The sequence below is a fragment of the Etheostoma cragini genome, chromosome 16, assembly GCF_013103735.1.
Source record: "Etheostoma cragini isolate CJK2018 chromosome 16, CSU_Ecrag_1.0, whole genome shotgun sequence".
Lineage (NCBI taxonomy): Eukaryota > Metazoa > Chordata > Actinopteri > Perciformes > Percidae > Etheostoma > Etheostoma cragini.
Genome location: NC_048422.1, coordinates 6,250,442 through 6,268,836, shown reverse-complemented (window position 1 = coordinate 6,268,836; position 18,395 = coordinate 6,250,442). Strand labels below are relative to the sequence as shown.

The window sequence follows — 18,395 nt, the reverse complement described above, 5'->3', positions numbered from 1 at the left end:
AAGAGTCCTTATGGACTTTTCCGAGCAGCCTGATAACAAAGAATTGCAGTAATCCAACCTAGAAGTAACAAATGCATGTACTAGTTTTTCTGCATCATTTTTAGACAGGATATTCCTGATTGCTGCAATTTTACGTAGGTGAAAAAAGGCGATCCTTGAAATTTGCTTTAAGTGGGAATTAAAGGATATGTTCTGATCAAATATGACTCCAAGATTCTTCACAGTGGTGCTGGAGGCCAGGGTGATGCCATCCAGAGTAACTAAATCTTTGGATAATGCGTCACAGAGGTGCTTGGGTCCGAGAGCAATAACTTCAGTTTTATCTGAGTTTAAAATTACAAAATTACAGGTCATCCAGGTTTTAATATCCTGAAGGCACACTTGAAGTTTAGCTAACTGATTAGTTTCATCTGGCTTGATTGATAGATATAACTGAGTATCATCTGCATAACAATGAAAGTTTATGGAGTGTTTCCTAATAATACTGCCTAAAGGAAGCATATATAAAGTGAACAGGATTGGACCGAGCACAGATCCTTGTGGGACTCCATTACTAACCTTGGCGTGCACAGAGGATTCATCGTTAACATGAACAAACTGAGGTCGATCTGATAAATAAGACTTAAACCAGCTTAGAGCAGTCCCTTTAATGCCAATTAAATGTTCCAATCTCTGTAATAAGATATAATGGTCAATGGTATCAAATGCAGCACTAAGATCTAATAACACAAGTACAGAGATGTCCTTTGTCTGATGCAATTAGGAGGTCATTAGTAATTTTCACAAGTGCTGTCTCTGTGCTATGATGAACTTTAAATCCTGACTGAAAATCCTCAAATAAGCTGTTGCTATGCAGAAAGTTTGGCGACTGCTTTCTCAAGAATCTTAGAGAGAAATGGAAGGTTAGATATAGGTATATAGTTGGCTAAAACATCTGGATCAAGGTTTGGCTTTTTAAGAAGAGGTTTAATTACAGCAACTTTAAAGTGCCGTGGTACATAGCCTGTTAATAAAGACAAATTGGTTATATCCAGTAGCGAAGTGTTGACTAATGGTAAAACTTCTTTAAGTAGCCTAGTCGGGATGGGATCCAAGAGGCAGGTTGATGGCTTAGATGAAGAAATAATTGAATTAAATTGATAAAGATCAAGTGAAGCAAAGCAGTCTAAACATGTATCTGGTTTTACAGCTGTTTGTAAGGTTCCTGAGTTTAGAGATAGGTCAGTGCCAGTTAAAGGCATGTCTTGGTGAATTTTGCTTCTAATAGTTATAAATTTATCATTGAAAAACCTCATAAAGTCGTTACTACTAAGAGCTATGGGAATACTTGGCTCAGTAGAGCTGTGACTTTCCGTTAGCCTGGCTACAGTGCTGAAAAGAAACCTGGGGTTGTTCCTATTTTCCTCTATTAATGACGAGTAGTACGCTGCTCTGGCATTACGGAGGGCCTTCCTATACTTTTTAAGACTATCTTGCCAGATTAAACGCGAATTTTCCAGTTTGGTGGAGCGCCAGATTTTCTCAAGTTTTCGCGATATTTGCTTTAATTTGCGAGTTTCAGTGTTATACCATGGAGCTAACCGTCTTTGTTTTATTATCTTCTTTTTTAAAGGGGCAACAGAGTCGAGAGTCATTCGTAGCAAGCCTGCTGCACTATCAACAAAATGATCGATTTGGGAGGGACTATAGCATAGGAGTCCTCCGTTACTTTGGGACTTGGTAATGAGTTAAATGCTAACGGAATCGCATCCTTAAATTTAGCTACAGCACTATCAGATAGACATCTTGTATAGAAGGTTCTGCCTAATGGCGTGTAGTTCAGCAGTATAAACTCAAAAGTTATCAAACAATGGTCAGATAGAAAGGGATTCTGTGGGAACACTATTACATGTTCAATTTCAACACCATATGCCAGAACAAGATCGAGGGTGTGATTAAAAAGGTGAGTCGGTTTATGAACACTTTGAGAGAAGCCAATACAATCTAAAAGAGAGATAAATGCAGTGCTAAGGCTATCATTCTCATTGTCCACATGAATATTAAAATCCCCTACAATAATACCTTTGTCCGTTTTTAGCACTAAGTTTGACAGAAACTCTGCAAATTCGGATAAAAATTCAGAGTATGGACCAAGTGCTCGGTACACTATAACAAATAGAACTGGTTGCATTGATTTCCAACTTGGGTGTGAAAGACTAAGAACAAGACTTTCAAATGAGTCATAATTTAGTTTAGGTTTAGAGCTGATTAGTAGACTTGAATCAAAGATGGCTGCCACTCCACCTCCTCGGCCTGTGCCTTGAGGAATGTGAGTATTAACATGACTGGGGGGGTGGATTCATTTAGACTAACATATTCTCCATCACCCAGCCAGGTTTCAGTAAGACAGAATAAATCAATATTAGAATCTGATATTAATTAATTTACTAGTACCCCTTTAGAAGAGAGAGATCTGATGTTTAACAGTCCACATTTAATTCTCCTATTCTTTTGCAATATTGCACTAGTGGTTTTAATTGTTATGAGGTTTTCATGCACAGCTCCTCTACCGTCTACCTTTGATTTAAATAATTTCAATGGTCGGGGGGCAGACACCGTCACTATGGGGTTTTTACTAGGTAACACCTGGAATAAAGGAGCAGAGAAGTGTGTAAGACTGGGACTCTGCCTCCTGGTCCCAACTATGGATTGTCAAGGATCAGGTCCACTAATAAACCTGTCAAGATTTCCAGAAATGAAAGCAGCTCCATCCAAATTGGGATGAATGCCGTGTCTCCGAATCAGACCAGGTCTTCCCCAGAAAGACTGCCAGTGATCCACAAAGCCCACATCATTATCTGGACACCACCTCGATAGCCAGCGGCGAAATGACGAGATGCGGCTATACATGTGATCGCTGGTGAGATTTGGCAGTGGTCCAGAGAAAACTACGGCGTCCGACATTGACTTCGCGTATGTACAAACCGATTCAACATTCATCTTCGTAACCTCCGATTGCCGTAACCGGGAGTCATTAACGCCAACGTGAATAACAATCTTGCTGTATTTACGTTTATCCTTAGCCAGCAGTTTCAGATAAGACTCAACGTCGCCCGCTCTAGCACCCGGGATGCACTTAACTATGGCTGCCGGCTTTGCTAACTTCACGTTTCTCAAAATAGAGCTGCCGATAATCAGAGTTGGTTTCTCAGCGGGTGTGTTGCTGAGTGGGGAAAATCTGTTAGAAACGCTAACAGGCTGGTGGCTGTTCGACGCCTTGGAAAGCTTACGACTGTCTCTTCCTCGTCCTCGCACAGTCACCCAGGCACTATGACCTGGCTGCCCAGGAGATGCCGGGGAACGGCTACCAGAGGCTAACTCAGGCTCAGGCCGGCCCGCGCCGACTACCGAGGGGGGGTTAGCTACAGTAACTAACGACTGATCTGTCATGGTGCGGATCCGGACTTCTAACTCACTAACCCTCGCCTCCACGTCCAAAAATAAACTAGGGGGCCGACATAACTAACTGCTAGGCTAAAGTCGCTAGCAGCTAAGCTAAAGTACGGTAGCGTTAGCTACCAAGCGTATATGTGTGTGATTATACATCATCATCCATTCCTTTAATTTTAGTCTAAATTATTCCTAATTACTGCTTTTCTAACTTGACCATTAGGTATAATTTCCTATAAATTAGTTTTTTTTTTCATTAATTCCAAAAATAACTGAAATTAATAAGTTAGGGTTACGTAGTGTTGAAAACGTCATAAAAAAGTGACAATCATTGAAAAAAGTGTTGAAAAAGGGGTCAAAAATTTAAGAAAAAGTTCAAAAGCGTCAACAAAAGTGTTGATTTTCACGGGAAGACAACACAAGGGTTAACACTTTAGAGAGGTGGTGATGATAAGGTTTTTATTATCTTTGAAAGGAATTCCTCAGTAGATATGAATATGTGTCGGCATCAAAACACAGAAAACACATACATGCAATGATAGAAAATCATGGTGATTAAAAAAAAATCAATTAAGTGTGGTAGTTCATTAAAGAAAAGCAAAAATGTCATCTTGTAAAGGTTGCGCTATATTGGAATGACAAGACTGTTCCAAGTATACTAACGACAAAGTTGAAATCACGGCCAACCCTAGCTACATGAAAGAACTAACTAGACCAAACTAGTTGATGGAAACACGCCTAATTAGCCTTTCTTTTTTTGATACATTTCAAAAGTTTGCTTAGAATTTGCTTGATAAATTATTTTCTTTTTTTGCCAGTTGATTAACAAGCTTTTTAGTATTTCTTCATATGCAGCATTGTTTTTTAATAGTTTTTATTAGTAACATCGGTACACAGTCTTTCCATTTGTTTTTTCCATCCCATCCATCAACCCCCCCCCTCCCAAATATGTTTTTGTTAGACCTAGCTAAAACTAATACAATAGCCCTGCAGTACATTCAGCCTTCATGAGTAAAATCTGTAAAATGAGCAAAAAATTATAAAGGTTGTCAGGAAAGGGAGAAGATCAGTAGAAATGATTTTATTGGTAAAGGACATGGTGGGGTTTAGAGGGCTGTTGGTCATCCTGCTAATGCTGCTAAAGTGGGTAGTTAGGAGAAGGAGCCTTAAGCAATGTCAGTGTCTTTTAACAACAGCTCAACAAGGATGGATTAACAGAATGTCCTCTGACAAGCCCAACTCATTTATCTTGAGTCAAGGCATCAGGTAGTGTTCAAGCCTGATATTTCTCACAGAGGGAGTAAAGAAATGAGAAGAGAGGAGGAAGGCGCAGGCTGAGATAAGCTGAGTACAAGGACACTTAGAGGGATGAACAGGGTTGGATAAAATGGTGGATGGCCTCATTCCAAAGGGACACAAGATACAATTGAGAAAGAGGTGAAAGAACAAAATAGATGAAAACGTGATTTAAACGGTTATCTTTTGAAGATGAGCATGCACAAGCATGAAAGAATCCTTTGATTTATTCAATATAACAGAATAACCAGTGAGCAGCTGATGATCAAATTCCATAGCAGAAGACGAGGTAAATATCCTCCCACCTCACTGCTGGTTTCTGAAATGAAACTGTCAACGGTGATAAATTTCAAAACAGTACTGAGCTGGGAGGAAGGAATTGGCTGCTACACTCAAATCAGGAAGCATGCTGTCAGACAAAGACTGTGTGAACTGTGTGCTGCTTCTCCTGACATGTCAGACCTCTAATCACATATGTTACTTTCAAACAAGAATACTTCTCACAACCAGTGTATCTCCACGTTTAGAAGATGAACTCTTCTCTACTTGATCTGAATGATCTAAACTCAGAAAAAAAGGATACTATGACATTTGGTGATTTGCAGGTATAGGACAAGCTTAAAACCTAAAAAGCTAAATTTGGATGAAGACTAAAATATTTCTAAATATTTTCTTCATTACCTCATATAACTGTTGTTTGAACTTTATAATTGGCTTCAACTTTGTAATTAGGAACTGATACATATTGTATATAGTCATTTAAATGTTGTTATGTTTTTTATGTAACAGACATCCAGAGAAGACTTAACATTCAGCCCTGTTAGCATCTCTGTTAGGCTGTATTCAGGCACAGGGGTGCTTTCAGCTAAATGCTAACATCCACATGCTAGCATGCTCACAGGGCCAATGCTAACATGCTGGTGGTAAGCAGGTACTGTGCAATGTTAGCCATGTTCACCTGGCTGGATTTATTGAAAAACCAAAGTGTTGGACAAATTGGAATTTGGACCTGATTATTGCACTAGTTGATAATTCAGGAGGATCACCAAAGAGATGACAACTCATCCTGAGGAGGAATAGAAAGCCTGTACCAAATTTCATGGCAGTGCATCCAAGAGTTGTCCAGACATTCAACACAAAACAACGCAAATGTGAACATCTTGGTGGCAATAGAGGAAATGTCAAGGGATCCCAAAAGTCATTAGGATTCATCCCCTGGAACCATGAATGACGTTCACAGCCGCCTCAGTTTTAACCTTGGTGCCATCATCTCTTTTGACATGCAAATCAACTCAAAGTGCTTATTATGTTTGTAGATACACAAGTCTAGCCTGAAATAAAAAGTTTAGGTGCTGCTTGTTGAAATGAAGTTGGGACCTTGAAGTACAGCTCATGTACTTGAAGCATGATGAGCAGCAGCTGAAAAGTCAGAGGAATGTATCTGTGTGAGCTCAAAGGATCAAGTCGGGTGATTTTCAGCAGCCATTTTCAGTCTGGTGTGTCTCCAGGGAAAGTCAGTGGTGCTTCAGTCTGTTCTTGCTACCAACCTGTCTGCAACAAAACAACAGCACATCTGGTTAATTCCTATTGACAGCAGCCGCGGCGGCCACTGATCTCGTCGACATTAACATCTGAACAGGGATCAGTGAAAAAGGAACACTTGTAGTGAGAGTGAGAGAGTGGCTCAGCTTTTATTTTGACAACACATTAATTATCTTTTTGTACATCCTATTTGTAAAATTTAAATGCAGATCGTTTGAACGGATCACAAACCAGAAGAGCTTTTGAATCTAATGTTTTTTTAATCTTTCCTCTGGCTGCGGACATCTCTCCCCTTCCGTCTGTCTGGCTGCCTCCTCCCTAAATAGTTCTTTTTTTATCTCACTCTCCTTGAATTTCCTTTCCTCTAGCCATTTCCCTCCCATTTCCTTGTTTTAACTGCCCTTTCCTTGAGGCACAAGAACAATCAGTGTCCTTTTCCATTCAGGACGAAAGAGCAGGAATCCGTCTGAAAGGGTCCTCACATCTTGTGACAGCTCTGATAGAGGCCTGCATGGATAAGACACAGATCTCAGCCCTGCACCCTCCCTACACGCAACAATATAAAAGAAAATTACTTCAGTTTTAACCTGATTAATAGAGCTTTATAAGGTATTGCATTATTTGTTAAAAAGTTATGTTCAATGACAGAGCAAAACACACACACACACAACCCCATGTGTATATAAATATTCATTCTTTTTTTGTTAAATGAAAAAGGAAACTAGATATTGCAATTTCTTTATTTTCTTTTATATATATATATATATATATATATATATATATATATAATCAGTCAAACCTTTTCTGTCTTTGGTTTTTTCCCTTTTCTCCTTTTTTTAATTTGTTCTGGGATCCTGGGATCTGTTAATTTGTTTTTAATTCTTTTTTTTACTTGACAAATATACACTGAGATATGGACTTGACTTTTGAACTTGAATTTCTTATCCTTGTACAATAGATTTTACAATATATTGTATGCACGTGCACAGCTGTAACAACATCTGTCTACATTTATGTTGGTTGTATTTAACAATTTAATGCTAAGCCAAAATGCAGATTTCCCCTTTAAAAGTGATACCTTTGATTATTACATCAAACGTATGGGCGGTTGTCCCAAAATATCAGTTACTGTTCTCAGTTTTAAAGTCTGTATTGTCTTTTTCCCAATCCCCCTTCAGTCACTCCCCCGACTTCCTTTGAGGGACCCTTTGGGAAGATTAGTTACCGTGTGAGGGTGGCCATTGACACGCCCCGCTTCTCTAAGGACTACAAAGCCCAGAGGCCCTTCTACCTACTCAACATGCTCAACCTCAATGAGGTGCCTGACATTGAAGTAAGTGCTTGCTGCACACATTTCTCTACTTTTTAATTTTTTTTTTGTGCTAATTTTATTCCTTCACAAACTTTAATGTTGCTGTTCTGTTCTTTAAAAAGGTTTTGAATGTATTTGAGAAACAGAAGTGAAGAGACTGAAACGCTGCTATGAAACTCTTTATTTGATCAGTGTTTGTCTTGAATGAGGCTTATTTCCTTTGAAGGCAGAGAAGGATCTAATTCATTTTTCCCCTCATCCCCTGCATTTCTTTATTAGTTAAATTATTAGCTCTTTTAGTATTATATAACTATATCATTCACTCTCTTCCCATCATGACCAAGCATGAATAGATTCTTAGCAAAGCATCCACTAATGAGGCTTCTTTACTAATAACGACGCACACACACCATTATCCTGCGACTCCGTCTCTGCAGCAGCCGAGTTCCGCTGTGACCACTAAGAAGTTCAGCTACCTCCTGGTGAAGACGGGGACCCTGATGCTGAAGGCTCACAGTGACCTGAGGGGTTACATCCCGGGGCAGGTCATCAAGTTAGCCACTGAGATCCACAACAAGTCTGGAAAGGACACAGGATGTGTGCTGGCCAGTCTCATACAGGTAGATCCAAGTGTCCATGTTGTTTTTTTCACAACCACACTTTTCTCTCAGGCTTACGTTTCGCTGCAGTGAGTCATCTTTGAAAATAAGATTTGGTTTCACAAAGGCTTAATTGGTGTTATAATTTAGGTGTTGAGGACAAGGAAAAAAACTAAAGAAAATAGATTCCAAAAATCAATCAAGAAAAAAACAATCTGTATGTTTTTAGTCTTTGCCTTATCTCTAATACAATTTAGAATGAGCAAAGCCACTGTGCACTGCCCCCCTGATATTTCCAGTCTAGAAATGTATTCTAAATCTCTGCTGGGACTCCAAAAGCTTCAAACATAAGCTCAAAATCATAGCACCAATCCTTTCATGTGGGTGCACATCAAAACTCTGTACCTCAAGATAACAGGAAGAGGGGTTCTCACGATCCAGTTTAAAAGACACTGTTCCTTCCAAGAAGCTAGAGGTGGTTGAAGCGGTTTGAAGTCACTATAGCATCTTTTTATTTCACACCAGAAAGTGACCTATAAGACCAAGCGGCCTGTGTTCGACCTGCGGACCATCGCGGAGGTGGAGGGAGCCGGAGTAAAGGCGGGAAAACATGCCGAGTGGAAAGAGCAGATCATCGTCCCTCCTCTCCCTCAGACTGCACTGGCCGGCTGCAGCCTCATAGACATCGACTATTTTATCCAGGTGTGTGTGTGTGTGTGTGTGTGTGTGTGTGTGTGTGTGTGTGTGTGTGTGTGTGTGTGTGTGTGTGTGTGTGTGTGTGTGTGTGTGTGTGTGTGTGTGTGTGTGTGTGTGTGTGTGTGTGTGTGTGTGTGTGTGTGTGTGTGTGTGTGTGTGTGTGTGTGTGTGTGTGTGTGTGTGTGTGTGTGTGTGTGTGTGTGTGTGTGTGTGTAAGGAATAATGATACATAATAAAGGAACATGTCATCCAGTGCAACAGTGTGGATTACTAATATGTTTTTAGTAGTTTCGGGGAAACATTGGAGTTCTTTGGCACACATGAATCAGATATATCTGATTTTCAAAAAGAAACGGATCTATTTCAACCACTGTTAACTTAGATTTGGTGTGGTTGTGTTTGCTGTTTCTGTTCACAGTAGATTCTCAGTAGGTTCTCTCAGCTCAGAAAATTCTCTGGTCATTTTAAAGTGAGGAAAGAAAAATTGAAGAAATACGACTAAACTGCTGAGTCCCTTGAGCAACAATAAATGATCAAACTGCAAAGTGGATGTGTTCCAAGTTGTATATTTTAACTCAGATTTTTTTCTGTTTTGTATTCATTTTTTAAATCAGATTACTACCCAAAATAAGCACGGAGAAATACAAAGATTTTTAAAAGGAATAAATGAATGAGCTTGAACTGTATTGCAGTATAAATTTAATTCATATTAGACTTAGCTTCATGAATCCCTTTGGGATGACTCCCGTCATCCTGTTTGTGTTGCAGGTGTCCCTGAAATCTCCGGAAGCAGTCGTCACTTTGCCCATCTACATAGGGAACATCGCTGTGAACTTGTCTCCGTCGAGGGCCATGCCCTCCACTCCAGGACACGTCATTGCGCCCACAGCAGCATGCGTGACACCCAGTGCTCCGCCGGCAGAGGAGGGGCCAGAGGAGGGGCTGTGTGCAGGGGGTGTGGCCAGTGAGGAGATCCCAACCAAGAGTCACTCTCAGCAGGATCCCTCATGTCAGCCTGTCCCCATGATGTCCCCCAGCGCGTTCAGCCACGCGCCCGGTGCAGCCCTTCCTCCCAGCCACTGCCAGCCCAACGCGTCCGCTCCCCTGTTCTGCGTGTCCACCGGGGCCACCATACCTTTCTTCACCGAGGGAGGAAACGCAACTCCTATCCCCACTTCCTGTTCTCTCATCCTCCCTCCAGAGTACAGCAGCTGGGACTACCCTCATGGTTAGTTCTCCAAAACAGCACACAGACACACACATGAACAGATGCATACAGGGACGCACAAGATACCAGTTTGGTATAATGGCCGAATATTCTTCCAAGTTTGTCATGTCCCTATCGCTGTGAAATATCCCTTTATGTTTTCACCACATCAATTCAAGGAGTTAGTTGTCTGTCTTTCTTTAAAAGTAGGTAAACCCTGGCTGGTGTTGAGCCAAGTGTCAACTCTTGCAATTGTGTTTTCCTTCTAATAGGTAAACCTCCTTTAGACAAACACAAGTAATCTCCTGATTCAAGTCTTATACAAACAATGGCGCTGCAGAGCCGTACACGGGTACAGTTGAGGTACCTGGGAATTTTGCCAAGCTGTAAAAGCCATTTCTTACTCATGCAAAGGTCCTGACAACGCCAAAGTTGTTTCTTCCGTAGTTTGTATTCTTTAAAAAATAAATTGGATAAAAGCTGAGGCACTTAAATAGAACAGCCATTGTTGATGTTATTAGCAACAGCTTTGCTTTTCCTACAATGACAAGTCAAATATCCTCATGTGGATAAGACCTAAACTCTTTGTAGAAGAGTTCAAAATGCACTGTCCCCTACAGTTATAGATTCTATTTTATTAGCGTACAGAGAGATGTTTTACTAGTAACTAGTGGAACAAAGGCTTAGAGAAGGGGCAACTATATTACTGACTATATGTTACTAACTATTTTTGTTGTCTTTGTGTGTTATAGAGCCCCCCCCCACTTATGAGGAAAGCTGCACTAGCGCCAACTCCAGTTTCAACAGCAGACAGTAGAGAAGAAGAAGCAGGTGACAAAGCATCATGGCCACGCCCACCCACACCTGTTTGCATTCACCTCTCGACAAATCAGGACAGTGACGTGCTGGGTTATAGAGGATGGAGGGGACTCCACCCCACAACACCCCAAAGACTGTTTACAAATTAAAAACAATCTTTGAGTTCATCTAAGTTTTATTTAGAGGGGGGGATCACTGTGCCTGGAAGGAGTGTCTTGGATCATAATACAGCATTTAGAATATTCAGTGATTGGGCATGTTTCTTTCATGGGGCGGAGTAAAATCTGTTATGTTCTTTTCAATGAGTCTTTGCATGTATGAAGCCTTGAATATGATTTTGGCTGACTGAAGGCTCCTGTTTGACTAGTTCCAATTGTGCACTTGCTATTGTGGTCCACCACTGTCTGTCTGTCTCAGCTGTGTCTAGAGTTGTCCTCATCTTCAGCAGGGCAGAGCTGTCTTCATGCTGGAGAAGGTTTTGCCAAAAAATGGGGTTTGACTAGTTAAAACCAGTGTGTAGGATTGTTCTGCGTTCTATAGCATCGTAGATTTATTCTGATGGCGCTAGTCTGGTTTTAGGAAGACTTAGCCAACCCCAATGGAAATGGCTTTAAGTCTGTCTATCACTGCAGTGGCATACATCTCTGTCTGCTACAGTGGCTTTTTTTTTTTACAAGAAGACTAGAAGTTTCCAATCAGAAATCGTTAAAATCCTACACATGGGGGCTTTAAAGACAAATTGTGTCACAGCAACACCTCTCAGTTGTCTAACTCAAAACAAAGGTAGCAAAAAACACTGGAGTTACAAAAATGAATCCAGTCACGCTAAAATCACTTTATTTTTAAACATTGTTTTTATCGATCTTACCAAATGGAATGTATAGATTTTAGTTTGTGGAAAAGATCTTTTATGTTGAGAAACTGGAATGATATGAAAATCAGCACATGCACACATGTTAGATGTTTCTTTTTCTTTTTTTCTGAAAAGGTATACCTGTGTACCGCCACCATGTGTTGCCTGATGGAACTGAGAGGTTTTGCTTTGACACCAGTTTGGTATTCAGCAGACAGGTTATCTGCAGATGAGGCTCATTTCTCCTGTAATGACGCAGTCTTTCTCTGCCCTCTTGTGGTCAGTCACGTTTATCTCAACTCGTCTTGAACCTGGAGCAACATAACATGGAACACCTCACTGAGGCTGTGCTTCGGTGACCCACCAACCCAGGTCTGCTGTGCTGTGTAAATGTAAACCTTGTTTTTGAGCAGAACTGACAGATTGAGGTTTGAGATGCATGTTGTTGCGGGATGCACGTCCTTCGGCATCATTGTTTCAGTCTCAGTCTGAATGAGATTGGATGTTGGTTTCTCTCCTGTCTTTTGCCTTAACCTTCTGTTAGTGTTTCATCAGCGAGATGAGAATCCTCTGAAACTTCCGGGCGATTCAGATGATAATGTGCCCAACCCAGCACTTGTCACTTTTTTAATTTGCGTGTGTGAGTGAGTGAATGATAGAACTTGGACAAGTTCACCTGTGGTCTGTTTTCACTCAAACTCAACAATTTGAAGCAGAGTTTTGATTCAGCGCCTGTGCGGGTAAATGATCTGTTAGAGACATTTCTCTGTGCCTGTGTCAAAGGGCTGGGGTGATAGTTCCACATGTTTACCTTTTGGCGTAATCAATACCATTCACAATTATTGTTGTATCAGATTTTGTGTACATTGGTCATACTTTTCATATCTTGATGACAGTAAATATCTTTATGCATATGACAAGAATGATTTCACCCAATCTGTGTTTTCAAAGCATCAATACATTTGTTACTTTGCTGTGGTAAACACCACTGAAAATCTAGAGCGTAACTGCTATCCTGAATGTTTGTGTGACTTTTGATTTGTTTGTGTTATTTTACGACAGTTAAGTACAATCTCCAAGGCCATTCTGTGAATTTGGAAAGAAAAAGAAAATCCCAGTGCTGTTGTTGGCTCCTGACTGCAGATTGTGTTCCCACGTTACCAGGATTTTGTATTTAATTTCATGAGACACATCAGCTCAGAAATTTCCACAGAAGTCTAGTTCTACATTATTGTGAATGCATGTCTGACGCAATCTGTTTTCGCAAATGTAGCTTTTAAAAACAGCAAGGACAGTGAACCTGTTGAACTTGTTTTTATCCCTTTTTTTTAGAAAATATGTGCAATTCGTCTTATCTCCAAGATCGCAGCAGCAGCAGCAGCAGCAACAACAACAACAACTCCCAGAAATCATTTCACGCTGCCTTTATCTATCCTGATCTGTTTTATTCTTTGCCAACAAAGGTACTATAGCTTTATAAAGCCCCATTTGTTTTGTGTGTAGTTTTTTCACTTTCCCCCTCACATATTGATGAGTGGTGTCTGGTTTTGTATTTTTCTACGTAAACTGTTTACAGGTGCAGTATGCAGATACGAATAGTAGCACCTCAATCAGTCAATGTAATTTCAACATACAGTGCAAAAGTTGTACAGTACAAAATAACAATAAAAATATAAGACATGTTCTTGTTGTTAATGTTGACCGTCAGCTTTGTGGTTATGAAATGGGAACATGCTTCTAAAACAGTTTTTTCCTTTTTAAAAGACAGGGAGCATTATAGCACCTTTTAACAGCAAAGCAATAAAAAGTGCATCACATAAGAACATTTTAATTGGTTCAGACTCCAATCAGCTGAAACGGCATAGGAACCACAGTCTAAAGAGCTGGATGTTAGTGTGAGTGAGCTTTCATTTCTGGAAAATATATGTACAACCACAGGAAGTGCTCAGTTATTCTAAAAAGCTGCACGTACAAACAGGCCGCCAGTAGAAGCAGTTGCAATCGTGACTAAAATTAAAAGAAGTTGGAATAAAGATATTCGCTGAGGCTCAGATAATACTTGCAGAGATGTGTTTTGCATCAAATAGACAAGCTCAGAAGACATTAAAGAATAATTGTATGTGTTTGCAGTTTAAATGGGGGAAATAAAATGGAAGTTAATACCTTTGTAGTCTTACAAACCTAGTGATTGGTTAAGAGCTCTCTGCCAAACAGAACGTTTCACAGTATGACCAATGATAATGTATAATGGAATCTCCAAAAATGTCTATACTGTACCTATAATGGATTAAGATTTACCTTGACATTTTGATGTTTTGTGGGTTGATATGATTTTCCAAATTTAGAATGTATATAACAAAAAAGTAAGCTTTCAAGAATAATGTAAGGGTTATCTCTCTTAAATAATAATCACCCTCCTTCCTCAAACAACTTTTTGTTGTGCTTTTAACGGAACAATTATAGAATGTGTAAAGTTGGTTTTACAACGATAATAGCCGAAAAGCTCCGAATAACTTCGGCTACCACCGTCCACCACGTGCTCACACGATTGAATAATTCCTTTGCGCATGCGTGCAATCTCGACTACCTTTCTCCATAGCATTTTTCGGCTAACATTAGCTAACCATTGATAATGCACATTATGGTTAGTTGTACTCTGCTCCATAACAGCTCCGTTTCCGGACGAGTTAAATGGGACGTCAATCTCTACTATTTCGGTTATTTAGCTAGTTGCGCTTCGTTGCCATTTGCTGAAAAACTCCACTAACCGTCAGCCCTCTGTTTATTGTCTGAAGTCAGGAGGTCGCCTCCTCTTTATTCCGCTCCACTATCTGAAGTAGCGTTAGCTGGGTCGCTAGCATCTGCTGCTGTTGCTGTGGTACATTTAAGAAATAGTTCCTTCTTTACTGCAGACGAACAACAACTGTAGCCCGCCTCGTGAGTGGTCTATAATGGGGAACTGAAGTCAAAAACTGGTGTTAACGTACGCTCAAGCAAGTTCACCATGATGTCCGTAAGTTGTGTGTTTGTAGTTGTAGACAGATTTTTTCGCATTTGAAATGTTTATCTCCATGTTAAGTGTGACGTTGAGTCGGAGTGTGTGAAAACATGTGCCATGGACTTTAGGGAGCAGACCTCAGTGCGCTCCGTTACCGTGGTAAAGATGGTTTTATAATGGACGTTGGCGGTTCAACACATTGGAAACATCTATCATGCAGCTCGCCCTTTAGACCAGTCCATGTTGAACTCAGCTAACTCTGTTACACATTGCTCAAAGCTTAGTTTGTCAAAAAAAAACATCCTTTTGATTTTTTAAGAATTATTTTATGTAAAGAAATGCTATAAATCTATTACGTGGCTTGACGTATTCATGTCGAAACACCATTAGATTTATAGCATTTATTTACGTAAAAAAATCAAAGGATGTTTTTTTTGAAAACACAACTTTTGTGCAATTTGTAAGAGAATTAGCTGAGTGCACCAAAAGTGTTTTGACATGAATAGGTTAAAAGTCAAGCTACATAATAGATTTATAGCATTTTTTTTAAATAGAAAATATTTAAAAAAAATCAAAGAATGGATTTTTTTGAAAAAATAAGCATTGTGCAATGTGTAAGATAGTTAGATGAGTTCAACAATAGTGATTTGACGTGGATCGGTCAAAAGGACAAGCTGCATTATAGATTTTTCGAATTTGTCGATTATCTAACGTCCAATAACAAACCAACTTCACCCCGGTCGCTCCGTTTGGACCACCTGTCGCAGCTTGAATAGACAAGTCAAACCTTGAGGCTGTTTTCTTTTAATTTGCCAGTGTAACTAGGGCCGCGCCATATACTATGGCTGAAATAACTTCAAACTTAACACATAAAACAAATGTCTTAATATCTAAATGGTTGTGGACATTTGGTTTTTGAAACTATAATATAACAATGCTATTATGGAGTTATTGCCCTGCTCTACATTAACCCGTTAAACCCTGTTTGCATCACAGGCTTTTTCCATAATAAACCATAATTTTGTGGAATTTCCAATGTGTTTCCCTTCCAGGCAGCCACAGATTTCACTGCATTATTACAGAGTCAACGGACAGACACTGTATTACCACACAGCCACGTTGCTTTGATAAAAATACAATTTTCCCTGTGATGGATCTTTGTGATGGGTTAATTTATTCAGGCATTTGCACTTTTTTGAAGTCAAACCTTTTGCTCTTTTAATGCGGTCAGATTTTTCAATAAGCTAATGGACTTTTCATGATCTAATTTTTTATATTTTGTTTCTTGATTTTTGGCATTCGGAGTTTGGAACACCAGAAAGGAAAGGTTTCATCTCAGCTCTAATAGTTTCTGGTTGTATAGACGTTTAAATATGTACGTTAAAATTTCAAGACTGCTAAGTTTGGTTTACTTCAGCTACCGACATGAATGGCAGGACAACAGCTGCCAACAACAGTGTCAACAGTTGTAGGCTGTGTATGGAATCTGCTCAGCACAGAGAGCTAAGTACAGGTTCAGTCCTTGGAGAGTATGGGTGTTTGTGGTAGAAACACTACTCTCAACATTTACCTGGCAAACAAATATCTGCTTTCTGAAGCGCTTTGAGAGATAAGCTCACAATGATCACTGTGCCTGCAACCTGGCCTCCAATTGGATTGTTGACTCAAGTCTATATTTGACTTGTTTTGTTGTTTTTTTCCTTTTTTCATGCTGCATGAAATACTTCTTTTTTTATCTCTATTACAGTACTTTTGCACGGCTAATAGACTTGTTGCTTTGACCTCTTTGTTTATGCTAGATCATATGATAAAAATGACACTGAGGTATTATGGCTGGGCGCTATGGAGAAAATCATGAATAGCATGATATTTTGGACCAAATACCTTAATATCAATACCACAACGATGTTGTAGTGTTGACTATTGGTGCTTTCACAAAATATTTACACAATGAGATTTGGGATAAATAATCATCAGTAATGTGGATATAATGAATGACTTACTGTGTAAAGGCAAACAACAGTCTGGTAAGTTCAGAATATGACATCACTTTACTGTAATGCAGCATTTAAAACCAGGAAAAGACACCACTTATGCTATATTACAATATCCAAAATCTAAGACGATATCTAGTCTCATATGACATAATTGGTAATATCGATATATTGCCCAGCTCTACCATGAGATAATAACTAATTAATAATGTTTTTCTTCTTTTCCAGCTGTCACATCAGAGCCAAGCCAGTCTTATTTTTGTAGGGTTGGTCGTCATTTCTAATTATAACATTGTACTCACCAGGTCAATTGCTAAGATTTGAACATGGTGACATCACTAAAAAGAAGTCCGACCGGGTGAGGAGCCTGAGCAGTCACACAATCAGACGATGGGAGCCAGACATATTTAGAGGATAAAATAACACAAACGGTAAAATGTATTTACTACCAACATTATAAGTGAGCTCCCTTTTGGTTTCACCTCCACACACAAACATGTATTCGCTATGTTAATCTGTCTGATTGCCACTCTGCTCGCGGTTCCTGCCCTGTCAGACTGTAGGGATGTAACCACCTTGTCAGGTTAGCATTTCATTTGTTTAGTACAATGTTATCATAAGATGCTCACTGACATCCTGGTTACATGATATGCACCTCGATCCACAAGGACCCCTCTGTTTTTGCAGAGTTATCACACAGCGGCATATCATGGACTGAAACTCCAAAAAGAAAAATGTAGTCGTCTATAAAATGTAGGGCTGGGCAATATGGAGAAAATCAAATCTCAAGATATTCATGACCAAATACCTCAATATCGATATAGCTGCGATATTGTAGCGTTGACAACTGATGCTTTGACAAAATATCTTCCCACTTAGATTTAAGATAAATAATCTTCAGTAATGTGGATATATTGACTAAGTGGGTAAAGACAAATAATAGTAATAATTACAATAGTCTGGTGAGTTCAGGAAATCACATCACATTACTGTAATGCAGCCTTTAAAACCAGGAAACAACACCACTTATGCCATATTACGATATCTGGTCTCATATCACAATGTTGATATAATATTGATATATTGCCCAACTCTAATAAAATGTCAAATCATTGAGAGAATGGCCCTTTACATGTTCTCCGAGCCAAAGGTCACATTTTTAAAATTATAGTTTTGTCCCAAGAAAAACATGTTAGTAAGATGTAAAACATAAAAAAGCTCAAACCGATTGATGCTTTATGCTTGACACATAATTTCAATTGTTAATATTAGATTAGCTGTTAAATATTTGGTTGATTTATTAAATAAAAGTCCTGTAAGCGATGTTGGGTGACATTACTTCTTGTTGACTTTCAATGTATTTTCTAAAAAAACAAGACTAGCTTGCCCCCCTTCCTCTTCATCCCGGCCCCCTTCCTTCTGTGCTTCCGCGTACTACAGACAGGCAGCTAGCAGATAGTGAGGAGATGTTTTTTTACAGTGTGTTCTGGAGACAGGCAGCTTGCAGATAGTGAGGAGATGTTTTTTACAGTGTGTTCTGGAGACAGGCAACTAGCGGAGAGTGAGGAGATGTTTTTTACAGTGTGTTCTGGAGACAGGCAGCTAGCGGACAGTGAGAAGATGTTTTTTTACAGTGTGTTCTGGAGACAG

General features: G+C 39.6%; 2 protein-coding genes across 3 annotated transcripts in view; both read left to right on the top strand.

Annotated features, from left to right (window-relative positions):
• The window catches only part of arrdc1b (arrestin domain containing 1b), a 44,847-nt gene extending 33,772 nt beyond the window's left edge, over window positions 1-11,075 (top strand). The window contains exons 4-8 of the mRNA XM_034895745.1: window positions 7,446-7,600; window positions 8,017-8,199; window positions 8,704-8,880; window positions 9,643-10,102; window positions 10,834-11,075. Of these exons, the coding sequence (XP_034751636.1) occupies window positions 7,446-7,600; window positions 8,017-8,199; window positions 8,704-8,880; window positions 9,643-10,102; window positions 10,834-10,898 (1,040 nt within the window). The 3' untranslated portion in view covers window positions 10,899-11,075. The remainder of the gene's footprint in view (window positions 1-7,445; window positions 7,601-8,016; window positions 8,200-8,703; window positions 8,881-9,642; window positions 10,103-10,833) is intronic.
• Window positions 11,076-14,345: 3,270 nt separating this feature from the next.
• Window positions 14,346-18,395, top strand: part of slc31a2 (solute carrier family 31 member 2) — a 9,233-nt gene continuing 5,183 nt past the window's right edge. Inside the window, exon 1 of one of the 2 annotated variants that reach the window (XR_004659832.1) lies at window positions 14,346-14,766. Coding sequence is in view for 1 of the 2 variants with exons in the window: in XM_034895746.1 (XP_034751637.1) it covers window positions 14,758-14,766 (9 nt within the window). In the remaining variant the exon portion in view is untranslated. The remainder of the gene's footprint in view (window positions 14,767-18,395) is intronic. The other variant, XM_034895746.1, reaches the window with a different exon arrangement.